Source organism: Bubalus kerabau, chromosome 19, assembly GCF_029407905.1.
Source record: "Bubalus kerabau isolate K-KA32 ecotype Philippines breed swamp buffalo chromosome 19, PCC_UOA_SB_1v2, whole genome shotgun sequence".
Classification (NCBI taxonomy): domain Eukaryota; kingdom Metazoa; phylum Chordata; class Mammalia; order Artiodactyla; family Bovidae; genus Bubalus; species Bubalus kerabau.
Window position 1 is genome coordinate 27,791,608 of NC_073642.1, and position 24,865 is coordinate 27,816,472.

The following is a 24,865-nucleotide window of genomic DNA, read 5'->3' on the forward strand; positions in this document are numbered from 1 at the left end:
TGATGCCATCCAACCATCTCATCCTCTGTCGTCCCCTTCTCCTCCCGCCTTCAATCTTTCCCAGCATCAGGGTCTTTTCAAATGAGTCAGCTCTTCACATCAGGTGGCCAAAGTATTAGAGTTTCAGCCTCAACATCTAAAATTCTTAATAAATTTTACTCTGGTCACTATCAAACTGATTATTAATATGAAGTAATTAAGCACTGTGAAATCTTTAAGGGCAGCCAACTCATTTTGGGAACTGTGTGCTGCAAGAGAACATTATAACACAAACAGGTCACTCCTAGGATTCAGGACAAGAGTAGGCATGTCAGGTGAGGGTTTTGCAATTAGACGAGCTGCCTGGCTTGCTTATGATTTGGAGTCACACTGAATGGGTCTCTGGGCCACAACCAGCAGATGACGTGTCTGGATATGCCCCACTGATCACATCCACTGGGTGTGTTTGTCTGTCTTCCCAGAAGGGGAGGGACCGTGCATTGTCAACCACACCACATTCCACCAGTAGGAGTGATTTCTAGGAACAGGATGCCAAAAGAAAGCCCTAGACGTTTGAACAAATCAGGTCATTCAGACCTGCAGTCAACTCCTGCCTCGATATGGCCTTCCTTCGGCCAAACTGGCCCGCAGACCTCGGGAACTTGGGCTGGCTGTGGGTGGCCTGGAAGTACTGGTTGGTGCCACTGTTCTTCTGGTCCCTGCTGGATGCTGCTGACATGAAGTCAGATTCTGTGACAGATGGCTCAAACTTGGCCTTAACCCTGGGCTTCAGAGGGTGCTGGGGGTATTGGAAATTCTGGGAGCGTGCTTTTTTGTGCATGTACATAGGCCTGTCAAGTTGACCCCCAAAGCCATCATTCCAAGATGTGTAATGTGTTGGTCTCTGGAGCTCAGGAGTCAGGGCCTGACTTTCTGAACTTTCGCCAACATAAAAATGATGCACCCCATGGAGGTCAGTCAAGGAGCATGGGTGGAAGGCCCGTCTGCTCACCTGTCTCCTTGGAACCTCCTCCTCTTCTTCACTGAGCTGTGGAGAGGCCAGGGGTGCACACGGTCTCATGTTCCTGGGGTACATATCCGCAGTGTCCCCGGAGGTGTCTACCTTGAAATGTCTTTCTGGCCAGAAAGTTGAATGTTTCTTTTGCTGAGAGTCACGTTCATTAATGAGATAGTATCTGGGGGTGTGGGACCGAGGACTATGTGGCACCAAAGCTGAGACCCCTGACCCATGGTTGATTGGCTGAAGATCTTTTCGGAAAAGAGGTTCTGAGTGAACGTCTTCAATGTGCTTTGTAAACATCCCAGGTGTGCAGGATCTGCTCCTGTGAAGGTCACTTGTGCTCATACGTGGGCCACATGGATACCTGAAAGACAGAGGCAGTTAGACACCTGTGGCTTTGGTGTTCTCAGAGCCCCAAGCCATCCAAGCATTGCAGGACAGGTGACGGCTGCCTCTACATTTTCACCAAAACCTGCTCTGAAGTATCAGTGAGTGTCCAGTGGGGACCTCCCTGGTGGTCCAGTGGTTAAGACTCCACGTTTCCACTGCAGGGGGTGCAGGTTCCATCACTGGTTGAAGAGCGAAGATCCCACATGCCATGAGGCCAAAACACCAAAAGGTAAAACAGAAGCAATATTGTAACAAATCAAACCTGACACATCAGGGCCCCCCCCTCCCCCATAGGGGAGAGGAGGAGAGCGCCCAACTCCTGCAAGACATTCAGGAAACTCATCTGCACAGGAAGCTGACCACACCACACACGGGCTGGTTCAGGGGACTTACTATCCTATCCTCAACTTCCCAGTCGTAACCTCAAGGATAGCATTTGGAAATCGCAGTGTCTTTGTCCTCCAATATGAAGGTAAATCAGGGTCAGGTCCCTTTGAATGCAGCAGCTCAGTAACAGAAGCTACAAGATAGACTGATGTGAGGCAATAGCAATAAGAGCAGGCTTCAAGAAAAGGAACCAAGGACCACTATTAACGGGTACACAAAAGTCTTAGAACCCCTACTCCAAATGCCACCGTGAATAACATTATAATAAAAAAAACATCTAGGAAAAATGTGTAAGAACTGTGTAGGACCCTGTATTAGTAATAGCCTGTGTAGTGTTAGTCATTCAGCAGTGTCTGACTCTTGCGATCCCATGGGCTGTGCTCCACTGTCCACAGGATTCTCCAGGCAAGAATACTGGAGCTGGTTGAAATGCCCTCTGCCAAGGGATCTTACCAACCCAGGGATCGAACCTGTGTCTCTTGCGTCTCTTATGTCTCCTGCATTGGCAGGCAGGTCTTTATCAATTTTGCCACCTGGGGATCCCCAATAGTCTGCAGGGCACCATAAAAGAAAAGCACACACTGGATGCCTTAAACAGCAGAAATTTATTTTTTCACAGCTCTAGCGGCTAGAAGTCCAAAATCAAGGTGTTCTTAGGGTTAGTTTTGGTCAGACTTCTTTTACTGGCTTGTTGACAGTCCTCTTCTAACATTGTAGTTCTTGTTTAGTTGCTAAGTCGTATCCTACTCTTTTGCAACCCCATGGACCGGACTGAGCCTGCCAGGCTCCTCTGTCTCCATCCTCACAGAAGGAGAGAGAGTTCTGGGTGTCTCTTCCACTTCTTATAAGGATGATTCCTATTGGATTAAGCCACCCCTCCCCCCCACCCCCGGTTTGGCCCCATTTAACCTCTAACCTCCTTATAGACCCTGTCTCCAAATACAGGTGGTTAGAGCTTCAGTATATAAATTTTGAGGGGATACAGTTTTGTCCATAACATTCTGGCTTTTGGCCCCCCAAATTCATGTCCTTCTCATGTGAAGAATACACTCACCCCATTCAACATCTCCAGAATTCTTTAGGCCTAGGGGCTTCCCCAGTGACTCGGAGGTAAAGAATTCACCTGCAATGCAGGAGACACACGAGATGCAGGTTGGATCCTTGGGTTGGGAAGCTTCCCTGGAGGAGGAAATGGAAACCCACTAGAGTTTTCCTGCCTGGGAAATCCCAGGGACAGAGGAGCCTGGTGCACTACAGTCCATGGGATCACAAAGAGTCAGACATGACTGAGTGACTAAACCAGGACTAAACCAGTGTGTCTAGGAATTGTGGAGTGCGTTCTGTGAACATTGCCCCTGATCATCTCTGCCATGTAGCTGTCCAGATTCTTGGACAGTTCCTCCCCATAATGTATGGACAAAGATTGTCACCTTCAGTTATGCTACCACAAGTCAAGGAACTACCAGAAGCCAGGACAGGCTTGGAACAGATCCTTCTCTAGAGCCTTCAGTGGGAACAGGGCCCTGCAAACAACTTAGGCTCAGACTTCCAGTCTACATAACCAAGAGACAATACATTTCTGTTACACTAAAAAAAAAAAAAGAATGTCACCTGCCATTTCTTTAAACCAAAAATGTAAAGCCATCAGGCACAGCAGCTACCCAAAACAGTGCAGCCTGAGGGAATTTCAGAATGGAGAAAAACAAGATACTGGCCCTAGGTACCTGAGATTCAAATCAAATGAATGATTTCAATGAGCCCAGACTCTTGCATCTTTCCATAGAAGAATAGGGAGCTCAGCTCGGTGCTCTGTGATGACCTAGAAAAGTGAGATGAGGGTATGGAGGGAGGCTCAAAAGGGAGGGGATATATGAGTACATATGGCTGACTCATGTTGTGCAGCAGAAATAAACACAATATTGAAAAGCAATTATACCCCAATAAAATTTTTTTTTAAAGCACTAAAATCATTAAGTTGGTTGTCTGTATTTTGCTACTAGCAGTTATCCTTTGATGTTCCACTGCATGGTTGCTGCTGCTGCTGCTGCTAAGTCGCTTCAGTCGTGTCCGACTCTGTGCGACCCCATAGACGGCAGCCCACCAGGCTTCCCTGTCCCTGGAATTCTCCAGGCAAGAATACTGGAGTGGGCCACTGCATGGTTATTTTCCAGCAAAACTTCCTATGTATTCTGACTTTTCCCTTACCTCTTTGGAACAGTCCCTCAGAACTATCTGAGATGCCATGTCCTAGGCCATAGTCCTCACTGTGTGTGTGTGTGTGTGACTCAGTCATGTCTGACTCTGAGACCCCATGGACTGTAGCCCGCCAGGCTCCTCTGCCCATGGGATTCTCCAGGCAAGAATACTGGAGTGGGTTGCCATTCCCTTCTCCAGGGGATTTTCCTGACCCAGGGATTGAGCCTGGGCCTCCTGCATTGCAAGTGGATTCTTTACCATCTGAGCTACCAGGGAAGCCCAGTCCTCAGTAAGTCTGCTGAATAAAACATAATTCTCAAACTTTAGGTTGTGCGTTTTGTTTTTTTTTTTCTTCAACTGACACCTCTCGAGGACTATTGGAATCCCTCCTCCTTGCCAGAACCCAATATATACACAAAGACAATTCCTGTTAACTTACTGTCTTTAAAACAAGACAATCCGCCCTGCCAAATAACCCTCCTATATTTTATCTATATTGTTTTCACTGTGTTACATTCTGATCAAATATAATTCTCCATATAAGTTATGGCCAGTGCGTCCTTTTCGATATCCAGTCTCCATGAAAAGACTGCAGGGTTCTGCTTTCTTATGTGTAGGTACAATTGAAATAATTGACCCACATAATGCAGAAATGGTCTTGCCAATAACTTAGCCAGCCTAGAACTAAAATATAAAAGATCTTGCCCATAATATAGTCAGTCTGGAGTGAAAACAAACAAAAAAAGATAAAAAATTTAAACAACAAAGACCTACTGTATAGTACAATAGTCAGTATCTTGTAATGACCTATCATGAAAAAGAATCTGCAAAAGAATGAGGTGAAAAGAAAGTGAAAGTCACTTGTCTGACTCTTTGTGACCCCACGGACTGTAGCTCACCAGACTCCTCTGTCCATGGGATTTTCTAGGCAAGAATACTGGACTGGTTAACCATTCTCTTCTCCAGGGGATCTTCCTGACCCAAGTACTGAACCCGAGTCTCCCAAATTGCAGGCAGATTCTCTACCCTCAGAGTCACCAGGGAAGTTATATGTATATATCTATGTTTATATAACTAATCACTTACTAATGTGACTTTGTAAATCAACTATACTTATTATAATAATAATAAAGAGACAATGTTCTAATTCCAAAGAGACTCAAAGGCCTTAGTGGTTCAGCATCGCACTTCTTTCCAGCCTCATCTCCTGCCTCCCTCCCAGGCTCTCTGCGTGTTTGTGTTCAGTTGCTTAGTCGTGTCTGACTCTTTGTGACCCCATAGACTCCTCTCTCAGGTGCACTCTGTCCATGGGATTCTCCAGGCAAGAATACTGGAGTGGGTTGCCATTTCTGTCTCCAGGGGATCTTCCCCACCCAGGGATCAAACCCACGTCTTCTGCATCGCTGGTGGATTCTTTACTCCTGAGCCACCAGGGAAGCCCTTCCAGGCTCCCTTTTCTATGGTCATTTTCCAAGGATGCTTCACTTCCTTATAACATCATACCTTTGTTCATGTTTATTCTCTGCTATGGTACATTTTTTAATTTTTTTGTTTTTTATTTTTAATTTTTTTGTTTTTTCTTTATAACATTCTCTCTATATCCCCAAACCAAAAATATAATAAATGGAGATGGGTTAAATAAATCATAGTGTGTCTGTATAGTGGAATAGTAATGGACCTTTTCAATTACTAGTATAGTAATATATACCTCATCTTTATTGAGGTATAATTGACATATAAAAATTATATATGCTTCAAGTACACAACTTGATTTAATATATGTATATATTGTGAAATAATTACCACACTCAAGCTAATGAACACATTCATCACCTCACACAGTAACCACTTTTTTTACGCAAATACCATTGTCTTCTTTTTTTTTTAAGCTACTGCAGTGTCTCCTTTTTTTTTTTTACCTTTAGCTCTTACATATACATGTATCCATTCTTCCCCAAACTCCTGTCTCATCCAGGTTGCCATATAACTGAGCAGATTTCCCTGTGCTCTACAGTAGTAGGTCCTTGTTGGTTATCCATTTTAAATATAGCAGTGTGTACATGTCCATCCCAAAGTTCCTAACTATCCCTTGCCCTCATTCTTTCCCCTCAACCCCCTGGCAACCATAAGTTTGTTCTCTAAGTCTATGAGTTTCTTTCTGGTTTGTAAGTCCATTTGTATCATTTCTTTTTAGATTCCACATATAGAGTATGTCATACAGTATTTCTCCCTCTAACTTACTTTGCTCAGTATGTCAATCTCTTGGTCCATCCACGTTGCTGGAAATAGCATTATTTCATTCTTTTCAATACCACTGTCTCCTTTTAATGGAGGGATTTAATTGACTAAGAACTGCAAACTTTTTTTTTTTAAACTGGTATAGGTCTTAGGCAATACTGTCTATAACCAAGAATGCTCAGGAACATAGTTTGTTTCTTAATAAATAAAAAGAATTGTACTTTGTCACCAGGTGCGGTTTATCCCAGAAATACAAGAATTGTTCTTTTTAAGTCAATTTAAGAAGTGGCTTTTCCTCAATACTAGTTTATGGGATTTTCCTTGTGTTCCAGTGGTTAAGACTCTGGTTCCCGATGCAGGGGGCATGGGTTTGATCCATGTTCAGGGAAATAGATCCCACATGCTGCAACTAAGACCTGGTGCACCCAAATAAATAAATAAAAGTTTAAAAAACACACACAGTTTATTACTCAATACTATGGTACATTCTTGGCTTTTCTCCATTAGTGAGCTCTTACTTAGTCTTTAAGGCCAAAGTCCGTTTCTATTAAATATTTATGCATTCTCCATGTAGACTTACCCCGTCCTCTGAAAGTATATGTTTATCACAGACGTATAGCATTTATCACATTATATAAAATTTACCTGTATCACTCTCCCACTATACTGTCAACTCCTTGAGGCAGAGACTGTGTCTGATCATCTCTGCAGCTACAGTAACCACAGAGACTAGAGTTGATTCTCAATAAAAGCTTGTTGAATTAGACACTAGAGAATTCTTTACAATAAATTTGTTTTGGGAATTCATGAGTTAGAGTGTTGCTGCCATTGATAAGCAAACAATTGACACACTAATTAAAAATTAATCCCTCTGGGATTTCCCCGGTGGTCCAGTGGTTAAGATTTCACCTCTCAATGCAGGGGGTACAGGTTCAATCCCTGGTTGGGGAACTAAGATCCCACATACCTCCTGGCCAAAGAACCAAAACATGAAACAGAAGCAATATGGTAACAAATTCAATAAAAGACTTTAAATATGGTTCATATTTTAAAAAGTCTTAGAAAAATATTGATTTAAAGGATAAAATAAAATAAATCCCGGTCTTCATTAAAGTCCCCAATGGAAAAAAAAATTTTTTTAAGGCATTTTCTTTTCATAGGCTATAGAAATAAATACCCTAGGCTGGCAGGAAGGTTTGCTTATAGGTTACATGGCAGAAGGCTGAGAAGGAAGAATTCATCCTGCTTGATAACCTTTGTCCTCTCATTTCTTCTCAATAGCAGCTGTCACAGGAAGAAGTGGCCTTGTGACATGCAGCAGAAATGGAATGTAATGGCTTTCACTTCCTTGGAAACTGTTAGGGCCTTTGAAGCGTTAATGGCTTTTTATGCTGCTTTTTATGGTCCTGGGCCATCACTGGAGGGTATCACCAAGGAGGCAGATTCTCTGCCGAATTGCAGATGACTTACCTGGTAGAATAGTGCCTAGACCTGGAGAAGCCAGGAAGAGGGGAGCTGGGGCTGCCGGGCCCTGGCTGGGGGCTCGGGGTCGTGGGCTGGGCAACAGTCTCCACCCTACTACTCCTGCTGCTCGATGAGTCAAAATTGACCACAGTGCCGTTGTTCTGGGGTGTCACCGAGTAAGCCGAGGACAACTGGCTGCCGAGATCACTGTCCTTGGGAAACCTCTTGGTGGTTTCGTCCTGGGTTTGGATGCGGGCTGCAGGAAGAGGGAGGGCAAGGGGAAGACACACTCAGGTTGGTGTCACTGCCAGTATCCTGACTTCCTGCAGGTGGATCTAGAGTTGTGTGCACTTGCAGATACCCCTAGCCAGATGAGTGACACTTTATCATTCAAATCATTTCTTCACTGAGAGATGGAGTTGGAAGGAAGTGTTGTTATTTAGTTGCTCAGTCATGTCTGACTCTTTGCGACCCCGTGGACTGTAGCCTGCCAGGCTCCTCTGTTCATGGGATTTCCCAGGCAAGAATACAGGAGTGTGTTGCCATTTCCTCCTCCGGGGGATCTTCCCGACCCAAAGACTGAACCATGTCTCCTGCATTGGCAGGCGGATTCTTTACCACTGAGCCACCTAGGAAGCCAGAAAGGAGTGTAGAAGGAATCAAACGAACTCCAAGCCTTTTTAGCTGCACCATCTAATGGCCCCATTAGCTCTGGGGCTCTGGTTGTTTATCTATGTAATGGATATAGTGGAGCTTGGATGATAATTACGATGTTTTAGAAACAATTCAGCGAACATTGTGAAAAACAAATGTGGTCTTGGGCTGGAAAATGAACATTAGAGGATGATATTGCTATCCCGAGAAAATTTATAGAAATCCTAATTTTTGAAGGCAACTGGAGCTAAGCTGAATTATGCTCCATTGGCAAATAATACTTGACAATGACAGTGGAATTTGGCCACCTGATGCTAAGAGCCAACTCATTAGAAAAGATCTTGATGTTGGGAAAGATTGAGGGCAAGAGGAGAAGGAGGTGGCAGAGGATTAGATGGTTACATAGCATCACCGACTCAATGGATATGAATCTAAGCAAGCTCCAGACAACAGTCAAGAACAGGGGAGCCTGGTGGGCTGCAGTCCAGGGGGTTGCAGAGTGGAACACGTCTTAGTGACTGAACAACAATGAAACAGTGGAATTTTGTAACATAAGCTACAGTCTTTTCCCACAGCAGTTTTTATGTGTAGGCTTGCTCTCTGAGAAAGTGGTTGGAGCAAACACAACCCTGAGGCCTCAAGGCTCTTAGGCATTTTCCTGGAAGGAAACACATCCCTCCCAATTAGTTCTGGATTAAAGCAGATGAAACGGGACTTCCCTGGTGGTCCAGTGGCTAAGACTCTGAGTTCTCAGTGCAGGGGGCCCAGGTTCCATCCCTGTTCAGGGAACTAAGAGATTGCATCCCACAACTAAAAATCCCATGTGCCAGAACTAAGACCTGGGGCAGCCAAATAAAGAAACAAATAAATATCAAAGAATCATAGAGTTTAAAAAAAAAAAAAAAAAGGAAAAGCAGACATAAGAACCAGCCAACAGAGCCTTTGGGGTCATTTTCTCATTCATTTTCTGCTGGAGAACATGAGCCACGCAATTTTGCCATTGTCTGGTGATCCTTCTGGCTCATACCATGACTTGTCAGTGGCTCCAAGTGGCAGATGTGTTTCCTTTGAGTTGTACCTGTCCACTTTCCCCTCCCTTCAGCCCACGATCCTCCTTATATTTTCATTCTTTCTACAGGGATGTTCTTTCCTTCTCCCTGGAAAAGCCTAGATGGGAGCAAGTGTGTCCAAGAACTGCTGGGCAAGACAGGAAGAGGTGAGCCCATTGGGCTTGGATTCCTTACTGGGAAATCTGTTTTCATGGCTGGACCTGCCCACCTGATGTTGTTCTGCAGGTGGAAGACACAGAGGCCCCCACAGGGTCATGGGGGAAATGACCCAAGGGGCAGAGACAGGGGAGGGCATCTTGCAAGGAAGAAATGAGCCACTGAGAGGAAGTACACAGATGTGAACAAGGCCAAGACATTCTTATGGGCTTCCTCCAGAATTTTGTGCTGCTTTTTCTTGCCTATTTCAATATTTCCTTCTGATTTCAGACACGTTTTGGGATTATTCACAGGCCTAGGTCTGATGTAAAAATTATAGATACAGACCAACATTTATATCCTAAGATTATTTTTTAAAGAAGGCTTTAGGTTATAGTTTTTGTTTCATTTTTATTTTATTTATTTTTGATCACACCTTGAGGTATGTGGGATTAGTTCCCCAACCAGGGATCGAACCTACACTGCCTGCATTGGGAGCACAGAATCTTAACCACCGGACCACCAGGTATTTGCCTATCCCTAGATTTTTATTGGGTCTAATTAATTGTGAAAACTGAACTAGAGTAGGAAGTTTTGTTGTTGTTATTGTTGTTGTTAGTGTTGAACCTTAAACTGCTGTTTTTTTTAAAATGCCCACCAACTGAGACATCAGGAACTCTTGTTTGTACTTACCTTCTACCATTTGGGCAACTTTTTTCCTATCTTCAGATCTTGCCTAAAATATAAATGATAATCATACATTTGTTCTGGATTTAGCAGGAAGGAGTAACAAATACTATTCTTATGGGGACTGGGGAAGGTGCTTGTAGTTGGGCCATCATTGCTCATAGTTGGGCCATGGCCAAGCTACTACCATCACCTGAGGACAGCATCTGCTGCCCCTAAGCCTGTGACTTGAATGAATACATGCTGACACCTGAAAGCTGAACTTTAATCCCTGGCAAGTTTCATTTTTAGGGGCAGCTGTTTGATAGATTTTGTTGAGATTCTGCTAAGAATGGTTTGCCTGAGACACAAAAGAGAAATACGCATCCACCACATGGGAGATGTGTTTTCATAAAAATGTACTTTGCAACTCTGGCTGCATCTCTCTCTCTCTCTCTCTTCCCTTTCTTTCTTTCTCTCTTTCTTTTTTTTTTTTTAGTGGCCAAGCCATGCCGCCTGTAGGATCTTAGTTCCCACATCAGGGATTGAACCCGTACCCCCTGCAATGGAAACCCAGTCTTAACCACGTGACTGCCAAACGAGTTAGTGTTTCTTCCCATTAATTGATATTTATGAGAGTTTAAAAAAAAGAAATGTGGGAGTTTTCAACATGGGGTTCTGGGGCTGGGGTGAAGCAAGTGAGATCTCCAGGGGCCAAATTTAAGGAGGAGCTCACACTTGGGGCTGGGAGAGCACAGGGTCGATGTGACCCTCTGAGTCTGTGCCTCTAAATTGGGCACTCTGGTGCCTCGCTTGTCTCCTCCTAGTCCCAGGCCTAGGGTAACACCTGGGATGCGTGCAGAGGAGGAGAAATTGTGGAAAGATTGGTGAGTATTGGTCATTCTCTGACTGTTCTGAGATCTATGGTTTGAGCCCCAGACAGGAGAGAAGGTACAGTAAGTCCCCTCCACACAAAACTTCAAGTTACATATTTTCAAAGATGTGAACATGCATCCCATCAACATCTGGCCTGAGTGACACCTCAGCTCACCCTCCATCTCCTATTGTTGATGACCCTTCAGCTCCACCATCTCCCATCTCCACTCCCTCCTCCAGTCAATAACTCTTCTTGCCTGTTCACTCAATGAGAGCCCCTGTGTGCCAGCTATTGTACTGTGCTACTGTACTTTTCAGGGTACTGTACTGTAGGATTAGAAATGTTTTATTTATTTTGTATGTCTGTTTGTTATGTACTTTTTATGTGAAAAGCATGATAAACCTATGACAGAACAGTGCTGCTGCTGCTGCTAAGTCGCTTCAGTCGTGTCCGACTCTGTGCGACCCCATAGACAGCAGCCCACCAGGCTCCACCATCCCTAGGATTCGATTCTCCAGGCAAGAACACTGGAGTGGGTTGCCATTTCCTTCTCCAATGCAGGAAAGTGAAAAGTGAAAGGGAAGTCTCTTAGTCGTGTCTGACTCTTCGCGACCCCACCCCATGGACTGCAGCCCACCAGGCTCCTCCGTCCATGGCATTTTCCAGGCAAGAGTGCTGGAGTGGGGTGCCATTGCCTTCTCCGATGACAGAACAGTGATATATAGCCAATTATGCTAGCTGGGTACCTATGCTAACTTTTTTGGACTTACAAACAAATTGGACTTACAAATACACTCTCTGAACAGAACTTGTTCGTTATGTAGGGGACTTACCGTAATGACCACCAGAAATTAAAAGATAGGGAAAAGGTAGGTCTTTGAGTCTAAACAGTGTCTTTGGATTCAGATTCCAACTTGACATGGGACTGGGGAGGAATCCTTTCTCCCCTCCCAGTCAGCAGAGCCAGGAGAAGAGCCTAGTCCATTGTAAGCTCCGTGTGGCCATAGGAGAGGATGCTGATGCTCAGCCCCTTTGCTGAGGGCTTCAGCAAAGCCTCTGGGACAGGAGGCTCATTCTGACAACAGAGGGCCTGGGTATTCTGGTAACGATATAGCCCTGGGAGGTCCTGACCGGGGGAGGGAGGGCCAAGAGTCCAAGCATGACCTCATTTGTATTTCCTGGCCAGGGACATCAGTCAGATGGCTGACACACATTCAGAACAGCAAAGGTTACACAATACTTGCATTTTGGATCTGCATTCTGAGCTGGTGGTTGCTGAGTTTTAAGGATCTTGCAATGCTCTGCAGGTAATAGATGAGCATGCTAGAGTGGAAGAGCACAGGGTGGTGAGTGTACTTCATCTCCTTTCTCAGCTTTTCTGGCCATGTTCCCCGCCAGATGTGGGCAACCAGCCAACCCCCACTCCCACCCCAGCCCACCCTCTGAGGACAAAAGGTATCAGCGAGTTCTCAGACTGGTGAGCACCAGGAAGGGGCGGCATTCCTTTTCTCTCTCCTGATTTTCAAAGCCGCCTCCGTGGACCTGAAATTCTTCACAGGTGACAACAGTAAGGAAGGAGTGAAGATGGGTGAGGCATTCACAGTGCAGCATGCCAGGAATCTTGGATCCACTATTTGATGTTCTTTTCCCTTTAAGTCAAAACAGACACTACTGAGCTGCTCTATAAAATTCCATGTTGAGAGTAAACCTCTGGAAAGTAAAATAATGATAATGACACTAAACCCCATGATAATGGCCACAGCGATGGCCCAAATCCTGGTGATGAATCCATCAGGCTCTGCCTCCCTGGTCCCCATGGGATTCAGTGTTCCAGCTCAGATCATCAGGCTCCATAAGTGACTTTTGAATGAACTCACTGAATTTATACTCTTACTGGGAAACAGTGATTTTCTTGTTGGCCAAACACATAGAAGTCCCCCCAAAACTGGCAGGAAAGTACTCACAAAAGTAGCAGTACGGCTGGCAGGATGACCACAGGGCTACTGATGTACCCAATCACAGACCTAAACCACGTGGGAAAGTCCTTCTCAATGGTTTCTGACACGATGTCATAAATTTTCTCTTGTCCACTGTGAGAAAGAAAACCATAATTCCAGATTATATTGCTTTTGGCAGAAGGATCCTGTGAGCCATTAAAAAAAAGGAGGCGGGGAAACTAGTTGGCTAGAGTCCAATCCCCAAGTCAGTTTCACAGCTTAAGTAAGTATCTGATGAATGTGGATGATATGTAAGGTTCCTAAGATGATACCATCTGAAGTATTCATTTGATTAACATGTAGACTTGAAGATGAGGTCAATAATTACATGGGGGTATGAATCAAGATTGCCGGGAGAAATATCAATAACCTCAGATATGCAGATGACACCACCCTTATGGCAGAAAGTGAAGAGGAACTAAAAAGCCTCTTGAAGAAAGTGAAAGTGGAGAGTGAAAAAGTTGGCTTAAAGCTCAACATTCAGAAAATGAAGATCATGGCCTCTGGTCCCATCACTTCATGACAAATAGATGGGGAAACAGTGGAAACAGTATCAGACTTTATCTTTTTGGGCTCCAAAATCACTGCAGATGGTGATTGCAGCCATGAAATTAAAAGACACTTACTCCTTGGAAGGAAAGTTATGACCAACCTAGACAGCATATTCAAAAGCAGAGACATTACTTTGCCAACAAAGGTCCGTCTAGTCAAGTCTATGGTTTTTCCAGTAGTCATGTATGGATGTGAAAGTTGGACTGTGAAGAAAGCTGAGCGCCTAAGAATTGATGCTTTTGAACTGTGGTGTTGGAGAAGACTGTTGAGAGTCCCTTGGACTGCAAGGACATCCAACCAGTCCATTCTAAAGGAGATCAGTCCTGGGTGTTCCTTGGAAGGAATGATGCTAAAGCTGAAACTCCAGTACTTTGGCCACCTCGTGCCAAGAGTTGACTCATTGGAAAAGACTCTGATGCTGGGAGGGATTGGGGGCAGGAGGAGAAGGGGACGACAGAGGATGAGATGGCTGGATGGCATCACCGACTCGATGGACGTGAGTCTGAGTGAACTCCAGGAGATGGTGATGGACAGGAGGCCTGGCGTGCTGCAATTCATGGGGTCGCAAAGAGTCAGACACGACTGAGGGACTGAACTGAACTGAACTGATGTGTGTATAAGGTTTACAAAGACAGACTCTAAATGTTACATAAATGTATCAAAACTGACTTAAATGGGATTTCCTCAGTGGTCCAGTGGTTGACTCCATGTTTCCAATGCAGGGGGCGTGGGTTTGATCCCTGGTAGGGGAACTAAAATCCCATAAGCTGCACAGCCAAAAAATAAAATTTAAAAAAATCAAAAAACCTTAACTGAAAGCAAATCCTAGGTGGAGATACCTCTAGGGACTTCTGTCTTGATGCAGCTAGATAAGTGTAGAATCAAAAGTGACACTAGGGACTTCCCTGGCCCCCCAGTGGTTAAGACTCCATGCTTCAAATGCAGAGAGTGTAGGTTTGATCCCTGGTCAAGGAGCTAGGATCCCACATGCCTCATGGCCAAAAAACCAAAGCATAAAAAACAGAAGTAATGTTGTAACAAATTCAATAAAGACTTCAAAAATGGTCCACATCAAAAATATCTTTTTTTTTAAAAGTGACATGGACAATCTTTAAGTAAAAGCTTTCTGAGTTCTAGAAGGGTAAGACTGACCAGGTAGAATTTCTCTCCAGCACTGGAGCAATGCCTTTCCCCATTTTGATTTTAAGTGGGCTGTATCTTTTAAAGATGAGCACAAAGATGATCATATTTGAGGGCAGCTGGCTTAGCAAGTGAAGAACACTGGTCATGGATTCAAAAGACATGAATTTGCAGTTTCTCTCTGCTGTTGACCTGCTTTGTGAGCCAGGAGAATTCAGTTCAATACAAGAGTCCTTTCCCTTCTGCTGTCAGTAGCTCCAGGCAGAGCCGAATAAACTAAAATAACTTACCTGTGCGTGCATGCTCAGTCATGTCCAACTCTTCTGAGACCCCAGGGACTGTAGCCCTCCAGGCTCCTCTGCCCATGGGATGCTCCTCTATTAATGGCAAGAATACTGTAGTCGGATGCCATTTCCTATGCCAGAGAGTCTTCCCTACTCAGGGATCTGACCCGAGTCTCTTACGTATCCTGCATTGGCAGGCAGGTTCTTTACCACTAGCGCCACCTGGGAAGCCCTGACTTACCTGAATGGTCCACAATTTAAAGATGGTTTGTACCGGACTATAGCAAAAATGGTTGGCAGCATGCATAGGAAGAGCATAAACAGGAGCATTGCCAAGTAGAAATTGTTGGATCTGCAAAGAAAACAAGTGCCAGGTGTTGAGTTCATTCCCTGGCCAGCTGCCACTGATGCGTATGTATCACCCCACCTCTCCTGCCCCCCAAAACATCAACACAGAAACTGTAGCCCTAACTCTCTGGAAACAGAAAAATATCCTCCTCCCATTACTGCTAAGGAAAGGGTCTGTCACAGGGTCACAGGCAATTTAGTAAACTAGAAATGGATACTCCAAGAAAATTAGTAATCACCCAGCCCAACCTGCTCATCTACTAATCACTTGCTGAGCACCTGTCCATCTCAAACCAAGAGAGGGGTGACCCCATGGCCATCACACAGTAAACCTAATTCATGGAAAAAATCTTAGAACCTTTGTCCCACCCACCTGAGTCCTTAAGTAGTGATTTCCTCTCCAGTCCCCAGCCTTGAGCTTGTCCCCTATGTCTGAGGATGGTGTGACTCCTTCATTGTGGTTCTTAACTCTCTCACTTGGATGTGTCTCTCAGCCTTTCATCTGCTCTGCTCCTAGCTTCTCAGGGTGAAAAATAGTTCCTGCCTGATTAAGCCCTGGGCCCTGGGTCCTAAGTTATTATCTGAAAGCTTGGCCACTCAGGCTTCCCCTGAGGACAGTGCAGGTCTGTTTGGTGTTTTCAGGACTGTAAACAGTCCTGAAGAGAATGAATGATCTGTCCACCTACAGATTCTCAGACAGCACGCTCTCTCTAATGAAATAGACTGACTAGAAGAATAAAGAAAATATCGAGCCACTTAGAATGTAGTAAGTAGGTGAGTATTAATCTGTGAAGCCTTTCTCTATTTATGCATACACATTCTTTACACATGCATGCGAAGTCACTTCAATTGTGTCAGACTCTGTGAAACCCTATGGACCATAGCCCACCAGGCTCCTCTGTCTATGGGATTTCCCAGGCAAGAATACTGGAGTGGGGTTACAGTGCCCTACTCCAGGAAATCTTCCCAACCCAGGGATCAAACCTGTGTCTCTTATGTTTCCTGCATTGGCTGGCAGGTTCTTTACCACTAGTGCCATGCAGGAAGCCCACACATTTTATATAAAATGTATATACACATATAAATATGTATGTATAAATATACATATATATATATATATATAGGAGCTGAGAAAGTTCAGACGGTAAAGAATCTGTCTTCAATGCAGAAAACCTGGGTTCAATCTGAGTTGGGAAGATGCCCTGGAGAAGGGAATGGCAACCCGCTCCAGTATTCTTGCCTGGAGAATTCCATGGACAGAGGAGCCTGGCGGGCTATAGTCCATGAGGAGTTGACTGAGTGAGTGACACTGATGATGATTAAACTTCAGGAAAAAGTTGTAAAGGAAGTGTCATGAGCTTAAAGAAGAGTCATGATTCCTTCCAAGGTCGGGGTGGAGGGGAGCAGTGGGCACTGGCAATGGCTTCAGGGAGGAAATGCAAACGGAGGGTGAACAAGATTTCGACAGGCAGAGAGCTGAGGAGACCCCCCCTGGATAAGGCAAGTGTGGTTGATGTGAGTTCTCTCCACTCACTGACCTGGAGGCCCGGAAGACTTGCTGGTGCGGCGCGTTGCAGGTCAGCACGGCCCAGCTGCGCAGGTACATGAGCCCAATGAGTTTGAGGACGTTGAAGGCAGGGAGACATGGGGAGAAGAAGGCTCCCATCCTGAAACCACAAGGGGAGGCCAGTTAGCTTCTGTTCTCCACATTCAAGATGGGTACTCTGTGCTTAAATAACTGAGGAAGCCCCTGGAAATCTGAGATCCAAAACCTCCACCTTCTGGGAGTAAGACTAGTCACTTCTGTGGATGAGCTGAGAGCCTATTTTAAAATAGCCTCTTAAGAAAAAACCAGAAAGGACTTCTCTGGTGGTCCAGTGGTTAAGGCTGCAAGCTCCCAATGTAGAGGGCACAGGTTCCATCCCTGGTTGGGGAACTAAGATCCCACATGCTGCACTGCTGTGGCTGCTGCTGTCGCTTCAGTCGTGTCCAACTCTGTGTGACCCCATAGACGGCAGCCCACCAGGCTCCCCGTCCCTGGGATTCTCCAGGCAAGAACACTGGAGTGGGTTGCCATTTCCTTCTCCAATGAAAGAAAGTGAAAAGTGAAAGTGAAGTTGCTCAGTCGTGTCCGACTCTAGTGACCCCATAGACAGCCTACCAGGCTCCTCCGTCCATGGGATTTTCCAAGCAAGAGTACTGGAGTGGGGTGCCATTCACATGCTGCACAGCATGGCCTAAAAGAAATTCTCTTGACACAGGAATGCTAAGTGTCTTTTCACAGTTAGCAAGGGAAAGACCCTCTTCTGGTCAAGATACAAAGAGTGGATAACTATGATTCTGAGTAGGCTCTAGATTTTGCCTATCTATGGTGAGGGCTAGGGCTTCCCTGGTGTCTCCTGCCTGCAATGCAGGAGATGCAGGATATGTGGGTTCAATCCCTGGGTCAGGAAGATCCCCTGGGGGAGGACGTGGCCACCCACTCCAGTATTCTTGCCTGGAGAATCCCATGGACAGAGGAGCCTGGTTGGGCTACATGGAGTCGCAGAGTTGGACACAACTGAAGCGACTAAGCATCTAAGCATGCATGGTGAGGGCTACATTAATCAGTTATTGACTTTCAGTTTCCATCAACATATGTGCAGCACAGCTACTTTTGTTGCACTTGGGCTGTGCATCCTCACACATTTTGGCCCATTTAACCTTCTGCCATCATAGAGGGGGAGTAGGAACTTCTCTGGTGGTCCAGTGGTTAAGAATCTGCCTTCCACTGTAGGGGACATGAGTTCAATCCCTGGTTGGGAAACTAAGATCCCACATGCTAAGCAACAACTAAGCCCTCATGCTGCAATTAGAGAGAAGACCACACATAGCAATGAAGACCCAACACAGTCAAAAATAAAAATAAATAAGCATATTAAAATAAAAATAAAATAAAAGGAGGGGTTAGTATCCAAAGTTGGGTCTGGGAAAATTAGGTAATTTGCTCAAAGACTAATAATAAGAGGGTGACCTATATCAACCAAATTGAGTGCTTTTGGGAATGACAGGCCTGGAATAAAATACCCGAAACAGAGATACAATTACCCTGCAAATAAGTGCCAAATAGGGAATGAAACCCAGATCTTCTGACTTAAGGCTAATCTGCTTATACTAGATGCTCATTCAATACAATACTTGTCAAATTTGGATTTAGCAGCAGAAAGATAAATATAGATACAAGGATACATTTGATAAGTAAAACTCTAAGAAAAAACTTTTGGTTTCTCACATCAGGCAAAAAGATCACTGTCTATCTGATGTGAGGCAAGACACTTGGCTTCTCTTTTCTTTAGTTTCCTCATATTAAAATGGAGAAGAAAATACTAATTACCTCATAGGGTCTCTATAAGGATTTAACCAATTATTACAGGTTAAAAAAAAGTTCCCGGTATCTTGCAAATGTTAAATAAATGTTATGTATTATTTTAATACTATATTTATGAAAATATTTTTCAAAATAAGTGGACTATAAGAACACAGAATTAATTTTTTTTCTTGCAATGATATCTTTTAAAAAAAATATTTATTTGGCTGCACTGGGTCTTAGTTGTGACACTCGGGATCTAGTTCTCTGACCAGGGATTGAGTCGGGGCCCCCTGCATTGGGAGCTTGGAGTCATAGCCGCCAGACCATTGGGGAAGTCCCAAGAACACAGAATTTGAATAAAGGAGTATTACTTGATTCTCTATTTCTCCTGCATTTTACTGTATGATGAGAAGAGATTGTGTCTTGTGAATGTGTGGGACATTCAGGCACTTCTTCCTTTTCTTTGTTTGCTTGTATTTTAACAGAGAGCACTTTAGGGGGTCCAGGAGGGAAAGCCAGAGGTGAAGGAATGATTAGGGAGCTCTCCACCATGCCCCCAGGGACACACCCATCCATGCGGATCAAATGATCCCTTCCAGCCTTTTAGCATCTTTATGAACATGATTGCCATGGCTGGGAGTTGCCCTGGGTGAGCAGCTTTCCCCTAGGATGGGTCTGTCTATCCAGCGGATGGATGGTTGTGCACCTGGGCCTAGTGAAAAGATGAAACGAGAGGACTTCCCTGGTGGCACAGTGGGTAAGAATCCACCTGTCAATGCAGGGGACACAGGTTCAGTCCGGGAAGATCCTGTGTCCCTGTTTGGTCTGGGAAGATCCCACAAGCTTTGGAACAACTAAGCCCATGCACTGCAACTGACTCTGTGCTATAAAACCCATGCTCCACAACAAGAGAAGCCACCACAATGAGAAGCTCATGTACCTCAATAAAGAGTAGCCCCACTCACTGCAACTATAGAAAGGCTGCACAAAGCAACTAAGACCCAGGACAGCCAATAAATAAATAAATGAATAAATATTCTCCAAAAAAATATGAAAGGAGAGTGGGGAGCTGAGGGCAAACTCCCCTCTGTGACACAGCTACTGAAGGAGGTCCTCCTGAGGGCTCAGCAGCCTCTCCTCCTAGCCTCCCCCCGCCACCAGCCCCGCCTTCCCCCAAAGTTTATTCTACTGGTTCTTGGTTCTTGTGCAGTTTTGTTTGCTTATTTGTTTTGTAGGGACTGATAGTGGTCGAACTGCACATGGAACAACAAACTGGTTCCAAATGGGAAAAGGAGTGCGTCAAGGCTGTATATTGTCACCCTGCTTATTTAACTTGTATGCAGAGTACATCATGAGAAACGCTGGGCTGGAAGAAGCACAAGCTGGAATCAAGATTTCCGGGAGAAATATCAATAACCTCAGATATGCAGATGACGCCACCCTTATGGCAGAAAGTGAAGAGGAACTAAAAAGCCTCTTGATGAAAGTGAAAGAGGAGAGTGAAAAAGTTGGCTTAAAGCTCAACATTCAGAAAATGAAGATCATAGCATCTGGTCCCATCACTTCATGGCAAATAGATGGAGAAACAGTGGAAACAGTGTCAGACTTTATCTTTTTGGGCTCCAAAATCACTGCAGATGGTGATTGCAGCCATGAAATTAAAAGACGCTTACTCCTTGGAAGGAAAGTTATGACCAACCTAGATAGCATATTGAAAAGCAGAGACATTACTTTGCCAACAAAGGTCCGTCTAGTCAAGGCTATTGTTCTTCCAGTAGTCATGTATGGATGTGAGAGTTGGACTGTGAAGAAAGATGAGCACCGAAGAATTGGTGCTTTTGAACTGTGGTGTTGGAGAAGACTCTGAGAGTCCCTTGGACTGCAAGGAGATCCAACCAGTCCATTCTAAAGGAGATCAGTCCTGGGTGTTCTTTGGAAAGAATGATGCTAAAGCTGAAACTCCAGTATTTGGCCACCTCATGCGAAGGGTTGACTCATTGGAAAAGACTCTGATGCTGGGAGGAATTGGGGGCAGGAGGAGAAGGGGACGACAGAGGATGAGATGGCTGGATGGCATCACCAACTCAATGGATGTGAGTTTGAGTGAACTCCGGGAGTTGGTGATGGACAGGGAGGCCTGGCGTGCTGCGATTCATGGGGTCGCAAAGAGTCAGACATGACTGAGCGACTGAACTGAACTGATAGTGGTCTAAAAATGGACTATTTCCTTCATCATTCCTTTCCACAAAATGCTTCAAAAACCATTACTGAAATGACTATTCATATGAAATCCTTCAGTTATAAACTGTTTATGTCCTTTCCTAATTCTTATGACTATGTTTACTATGGTCACGCCCCATTCAGTCGAAGTAAATTAAAATCTCAGCCCACATTTAGATGTGAGCACAGGCAGGAAGAAGCTTTGATACATACCAGATCATTCCTTGGTTGTAGACTAAATGTAACACGTTCTCTGCAATTTTGAATTCCCCGTATTCAGGCTACAAGGGAAAAAGAACTTCTGCATTAAAAAACATTCCAAAGTTCTTTGCATAAACCGGTTTATTATAATAACATGTATAGAATTCTTTGCTCCCACCATCTGTGTGGCCATCCCAGAAAATAGTGAATGGGAAAAAAAAAGAGATGGAAACTTAGTTTTGTACATCCTTTCTCTCGTCCCTCACATGTTTTCTCTCGGCCATGTCAGTTTCCCAGCCCAGCCATCAGGAAAGGGTGTATCCAGCAGCATCTTACTTACAAACTTGCTCTCCAGGTCCCAGCACCAGTAGTCACTTAAGTACCGAACGAAAAGTCCTCGAAAGAAGTCTATGAGCAGAATGCTGGCCACGGTGAAGAGCATGTCAATGATGGACAGCTTCAGCATCTCCTGAAACACAAGGCATCCTTGCATGCCACCATGCCCAGCCCTGCCCATGGCCACTTTCTCGTCAGGATCCTCCCGTCTCTGTTCATTTCCGTGACATGAGCCACTGGACCAGGGTGACTTCATTTTTGGCACACAATCGGCGCTCAATACATATTTGTTCATTTGGGGACTTCCCTGGTGGTCAGTGGTATAGACTTCACCTTCCAATGCAGGGAGGCCAGGTTAGATCCTTGGTTGGGGAGCTAAGATGCCACATGCCTCGGGGCCAAAAAACCAAAACGTAGATCAGAACCAATATTGTAAAACATAAAACAAATTCAATAAAGACTAAATAATTGTGCATGTGTGTGTTCAGTCATGTCTGACTCTTTATGACTCCATGAACTGTAGCCTGCCAGGCTCCTCTGTCCATGAATTTTCCAGGCAGGAATACTGGAGTGGGTTGCCATCTCCTTCTCCAGGGGATTTTCTCAACCCAGGGATGGAACCTGTGTTTCCCTGCCTTGACAGGCTGATTCTTTACCACTGGGCCACCTGGGAAGCCCAAAAGTGGGACGACTGAAAAATGGTCCACATCAAAAAAATGTTTAAAAAAAATTTGTTCATTTGAATTTTTATATTTGAGGCCAGCATTACACCAAACCAGGAAAAAAAAAAATCTATGATTCGGAGCCATTTAGTAGGAGACCACTTGAGGCATGATTATGGGATAATACCTAGGGAGTGAGAGTCTCTATACAAGACAATAGAACAAATGTGAAAGGCAGATGGGTTCAGAGCACAGAGTTTGGAGCAGATGCCTGCATTTGGGGCATCACTCTGCTTTTATGTGTGTGCATGCTCAGTCGTGTTCGACTCTTTATGACCCCATGGGCTATAGCCCATCACCTTCCTCTGTCCATGGGATTTTCCAGGCAAGAATACTGGAGTGAGTCGCCATTTCCTCCTACAGGGGATCTTCCTGATCCAGGGATCAAACCCACGTCTCCTGAGTCTCCTGCATTGCAGGAGGATTCTTGACCGCTAAGCCATCAAGGAAGCCCCTTAACTATCTGTCATGTGGGTAAGTTACTTAACCTCTGTGCTTCAATTTCCTCATCTCTGGTTCTAAGGATGATAACAATAAAATTCTAGACTAAGCACTTACAACAGGGCCAAGCACATGGTTAATACTGCAAGAGTCTTTACACTGATTATTATTATTTGTTTTGAGACCTGGGCAATCTTAAACCCCCAATGAACTTATGTTTCTTTTCTATAAAAGAGGCATAATGGCAGTCAGAGAGTTGCTAGAGTCAAGTGATGAAATTGATTCAAAAGGGTTTTGTAAAGGACAGCAACCTACCTGTCCAACATAGGTCTCCCAGCATTGGTCTTGTGGACTCCGGGTGGAGACCGTGGTCTTGTTGGCTCCTGAGAGAGGTGAGATGTAAGTTGGAATGTTGGCCTCTTCCGAGGCCCACGTGCTGTTTCTCCTGAGCCCTATTCCAGGCCCAAGTGTGGACCATCTCTCTTCTCCGGGGGCTGCCCTGGTGGCAAAGAAGATGGTAGAATCTATCCAGTGACTTGTGCTATTTTGGGGAGCAGCTTCCTGCAGACAGAGGGAAGGAAGAAAAGAAGTTGCTCAGTTACAGTTAGTTCCCAACATGTGAACGAGTTCAGTTCTGAGATTGTGTTCATAAGTCCAACAAAGTCAGCCTGGGTACCCAACAAACACAATCTGCTGTATAGTACTGTACAGTCATAGGTTTATAATACTTTTCACACAAATAATACATAAAAAACAGACCCCAAAAATAAATAAAACATTTTTATTCTTACAGTACAAGACCTTGAAAAGTACAGTAGTACAGTTACAATTTAGCTAGCACACAATAGCATGTTCACATCTTTGAAAGTATGCAACTTGAAGGTTCATATGTAGGGGACTTACTGTATTTGTAAGTAACAATCTATCATGAACACCAAGGGTATCATTGCAATGCTTGGGAATAATCTCTTTCTGTATCTCTGTTTCTGTCTCCATCTCTCTGTCTCTCTCACTCTCCCACTCTCTCTAGCTTGGTTGATAACCACTTGACTATAAAGTGTCCAGGAATGGACATTGTAATTGAATAGTATTTATTGGTCACTAGTAAGTGTCAGAGGCTGTCCTAGGTTCTAGTCTGTTCTATTTCTCATTCTCACAAGAGGGTCAGGTAAGAATGATTATTCCATGTGATAGATAGGATATATGTGATAGATGAGGTGAGTGCTTCGTACTAGGAATGGTTGTGATAGATGAGATGAGCTCAGCTAGATGAAGTAAGATGCTAGTAGGTGGCAGGCAGGGACCCAGTCTTTGCAACACCAAAGCCCTAATGCAGAACCATTACTCCCCATGGCCTCCGCTGTCTTACAAGCCACAGGATTTGATGTTAGTCAGGTATGGCTTATATAAACAACCTTAAGAAACCTTCTCTTCCCTGCCTTGCCTCCCCCTGCCCTTTGGGATATTCTCATAGGTGGATCAGGTTTAACATGAACTCCAAACCTACCCTAGGCTGGGAGTGGATACCCTGGTGGGTATTGGGAGGGGGGCTGCTCTGAACTGTTCTCCATAAGATGTTTATATTCTCCTGATTTTCTGAGTGGGTCACATGGCCTGCAGTTCTCCCAGGATCATTTACCAGAGCTGTTGATGGCCTTTCCTGGTGGAATTCCAGGAAAGAGAGCCAGGAAACCCAGATTCTCATTCTAGCACTTATCAGTGACTAGCCATCAATTCTGGCCTCAGTTTATCTATCTTGGAAATGGGACTAATTTTCCCATCTTTATGTTGAGAAGACCACAACTGAACTGAATTTCCAACATGAAGAATGGAGTGCAAGTACAAGCAGTAATGCTGACAATACTGATGATGGCCCTGTAGTGTGTGTGTATATGTGTGATAGTGTGCGTGTGTGTGTGTGTATATATATGTATGTTTATGTGTATATGTGTGCATGTGTATATGTATGTCTCTGTGTGTACTTGTATATATATATGTGTGTACATGTGTTTTCATGTATGTATGCATATGTGTGTATATTTGTATACATGCTTCATGCTAAGTCACTTCAGTCATGTACAACTCTTTTGCAACCCCATGGACTGTAGCCGACCAGGATCCTCTGTCCACGGAATTCTCCAGGCAAGAATACTGGAGTGGGTGGCCATTTCCTCCTCCAGGGGATCTTCACAACCCAG

General features: G+C 44.5%; 1 protein-coding gene across 1 annotated transcript in view; it reads right to left on the minus strand.

Annotated features, from left to right (window-relative positions):
- Nucleotides 1-270: 270 nt before the first annotated feature.
- Nucleotides 271-24,865, minus strand: part of TMC3 (transmembrane channel like 3) — a 53,892-nt gene continuing 29,297 nt past the window's right edge. The window contains exons 13-22 of the mRNA XM_055555982.1: nucleotides 22,983-23,228; nucleotides 21,509-21,637; nucleotides 21,181-21,248; nucleotides 16,937-17,065; nucleotides 15,292-15,402; nucleotides 13,042-13,167; nucleotides 12,322-12,400; nucleotides 10,228-10,270; nucleotides 7,682-7,931; nucleotides 271-1,364 (exon numbers count right to left, since the gene is read on the minus strand). Of these exons, the coding sequence (XP_055411957.1) occupies nucleotides 545-1,364; nucleotides 7,682-7,931; nucleotides 10,228-10,270; nucleotides 12,322-12,400; nucleotides 13,042-13,167; nucleotides 15,292-15,402; nucleotides 16,937-17,065; nucleotides 21,181-21,248; nucleotides 21,509-21,637; nucleotides 22,983-23,228 (2,001 nt within the window). The 3' untranslated portion in view covers nucleotides 271-544. The remainder of the gene's footprint in view (nucleotides 1,365-7,681; nucleotides 7,932-10,227; nucleotides 10,271-12,321; nucleotides 12,401-13,041; nucleotides 13,168-15,291; nucleotides 15,403-16,936; nucleotides 17,066-21,180; nucleotides 21,249-21,508; nucleotides 21,638-22,982; nucleotides 23,229-24,865) is intronic.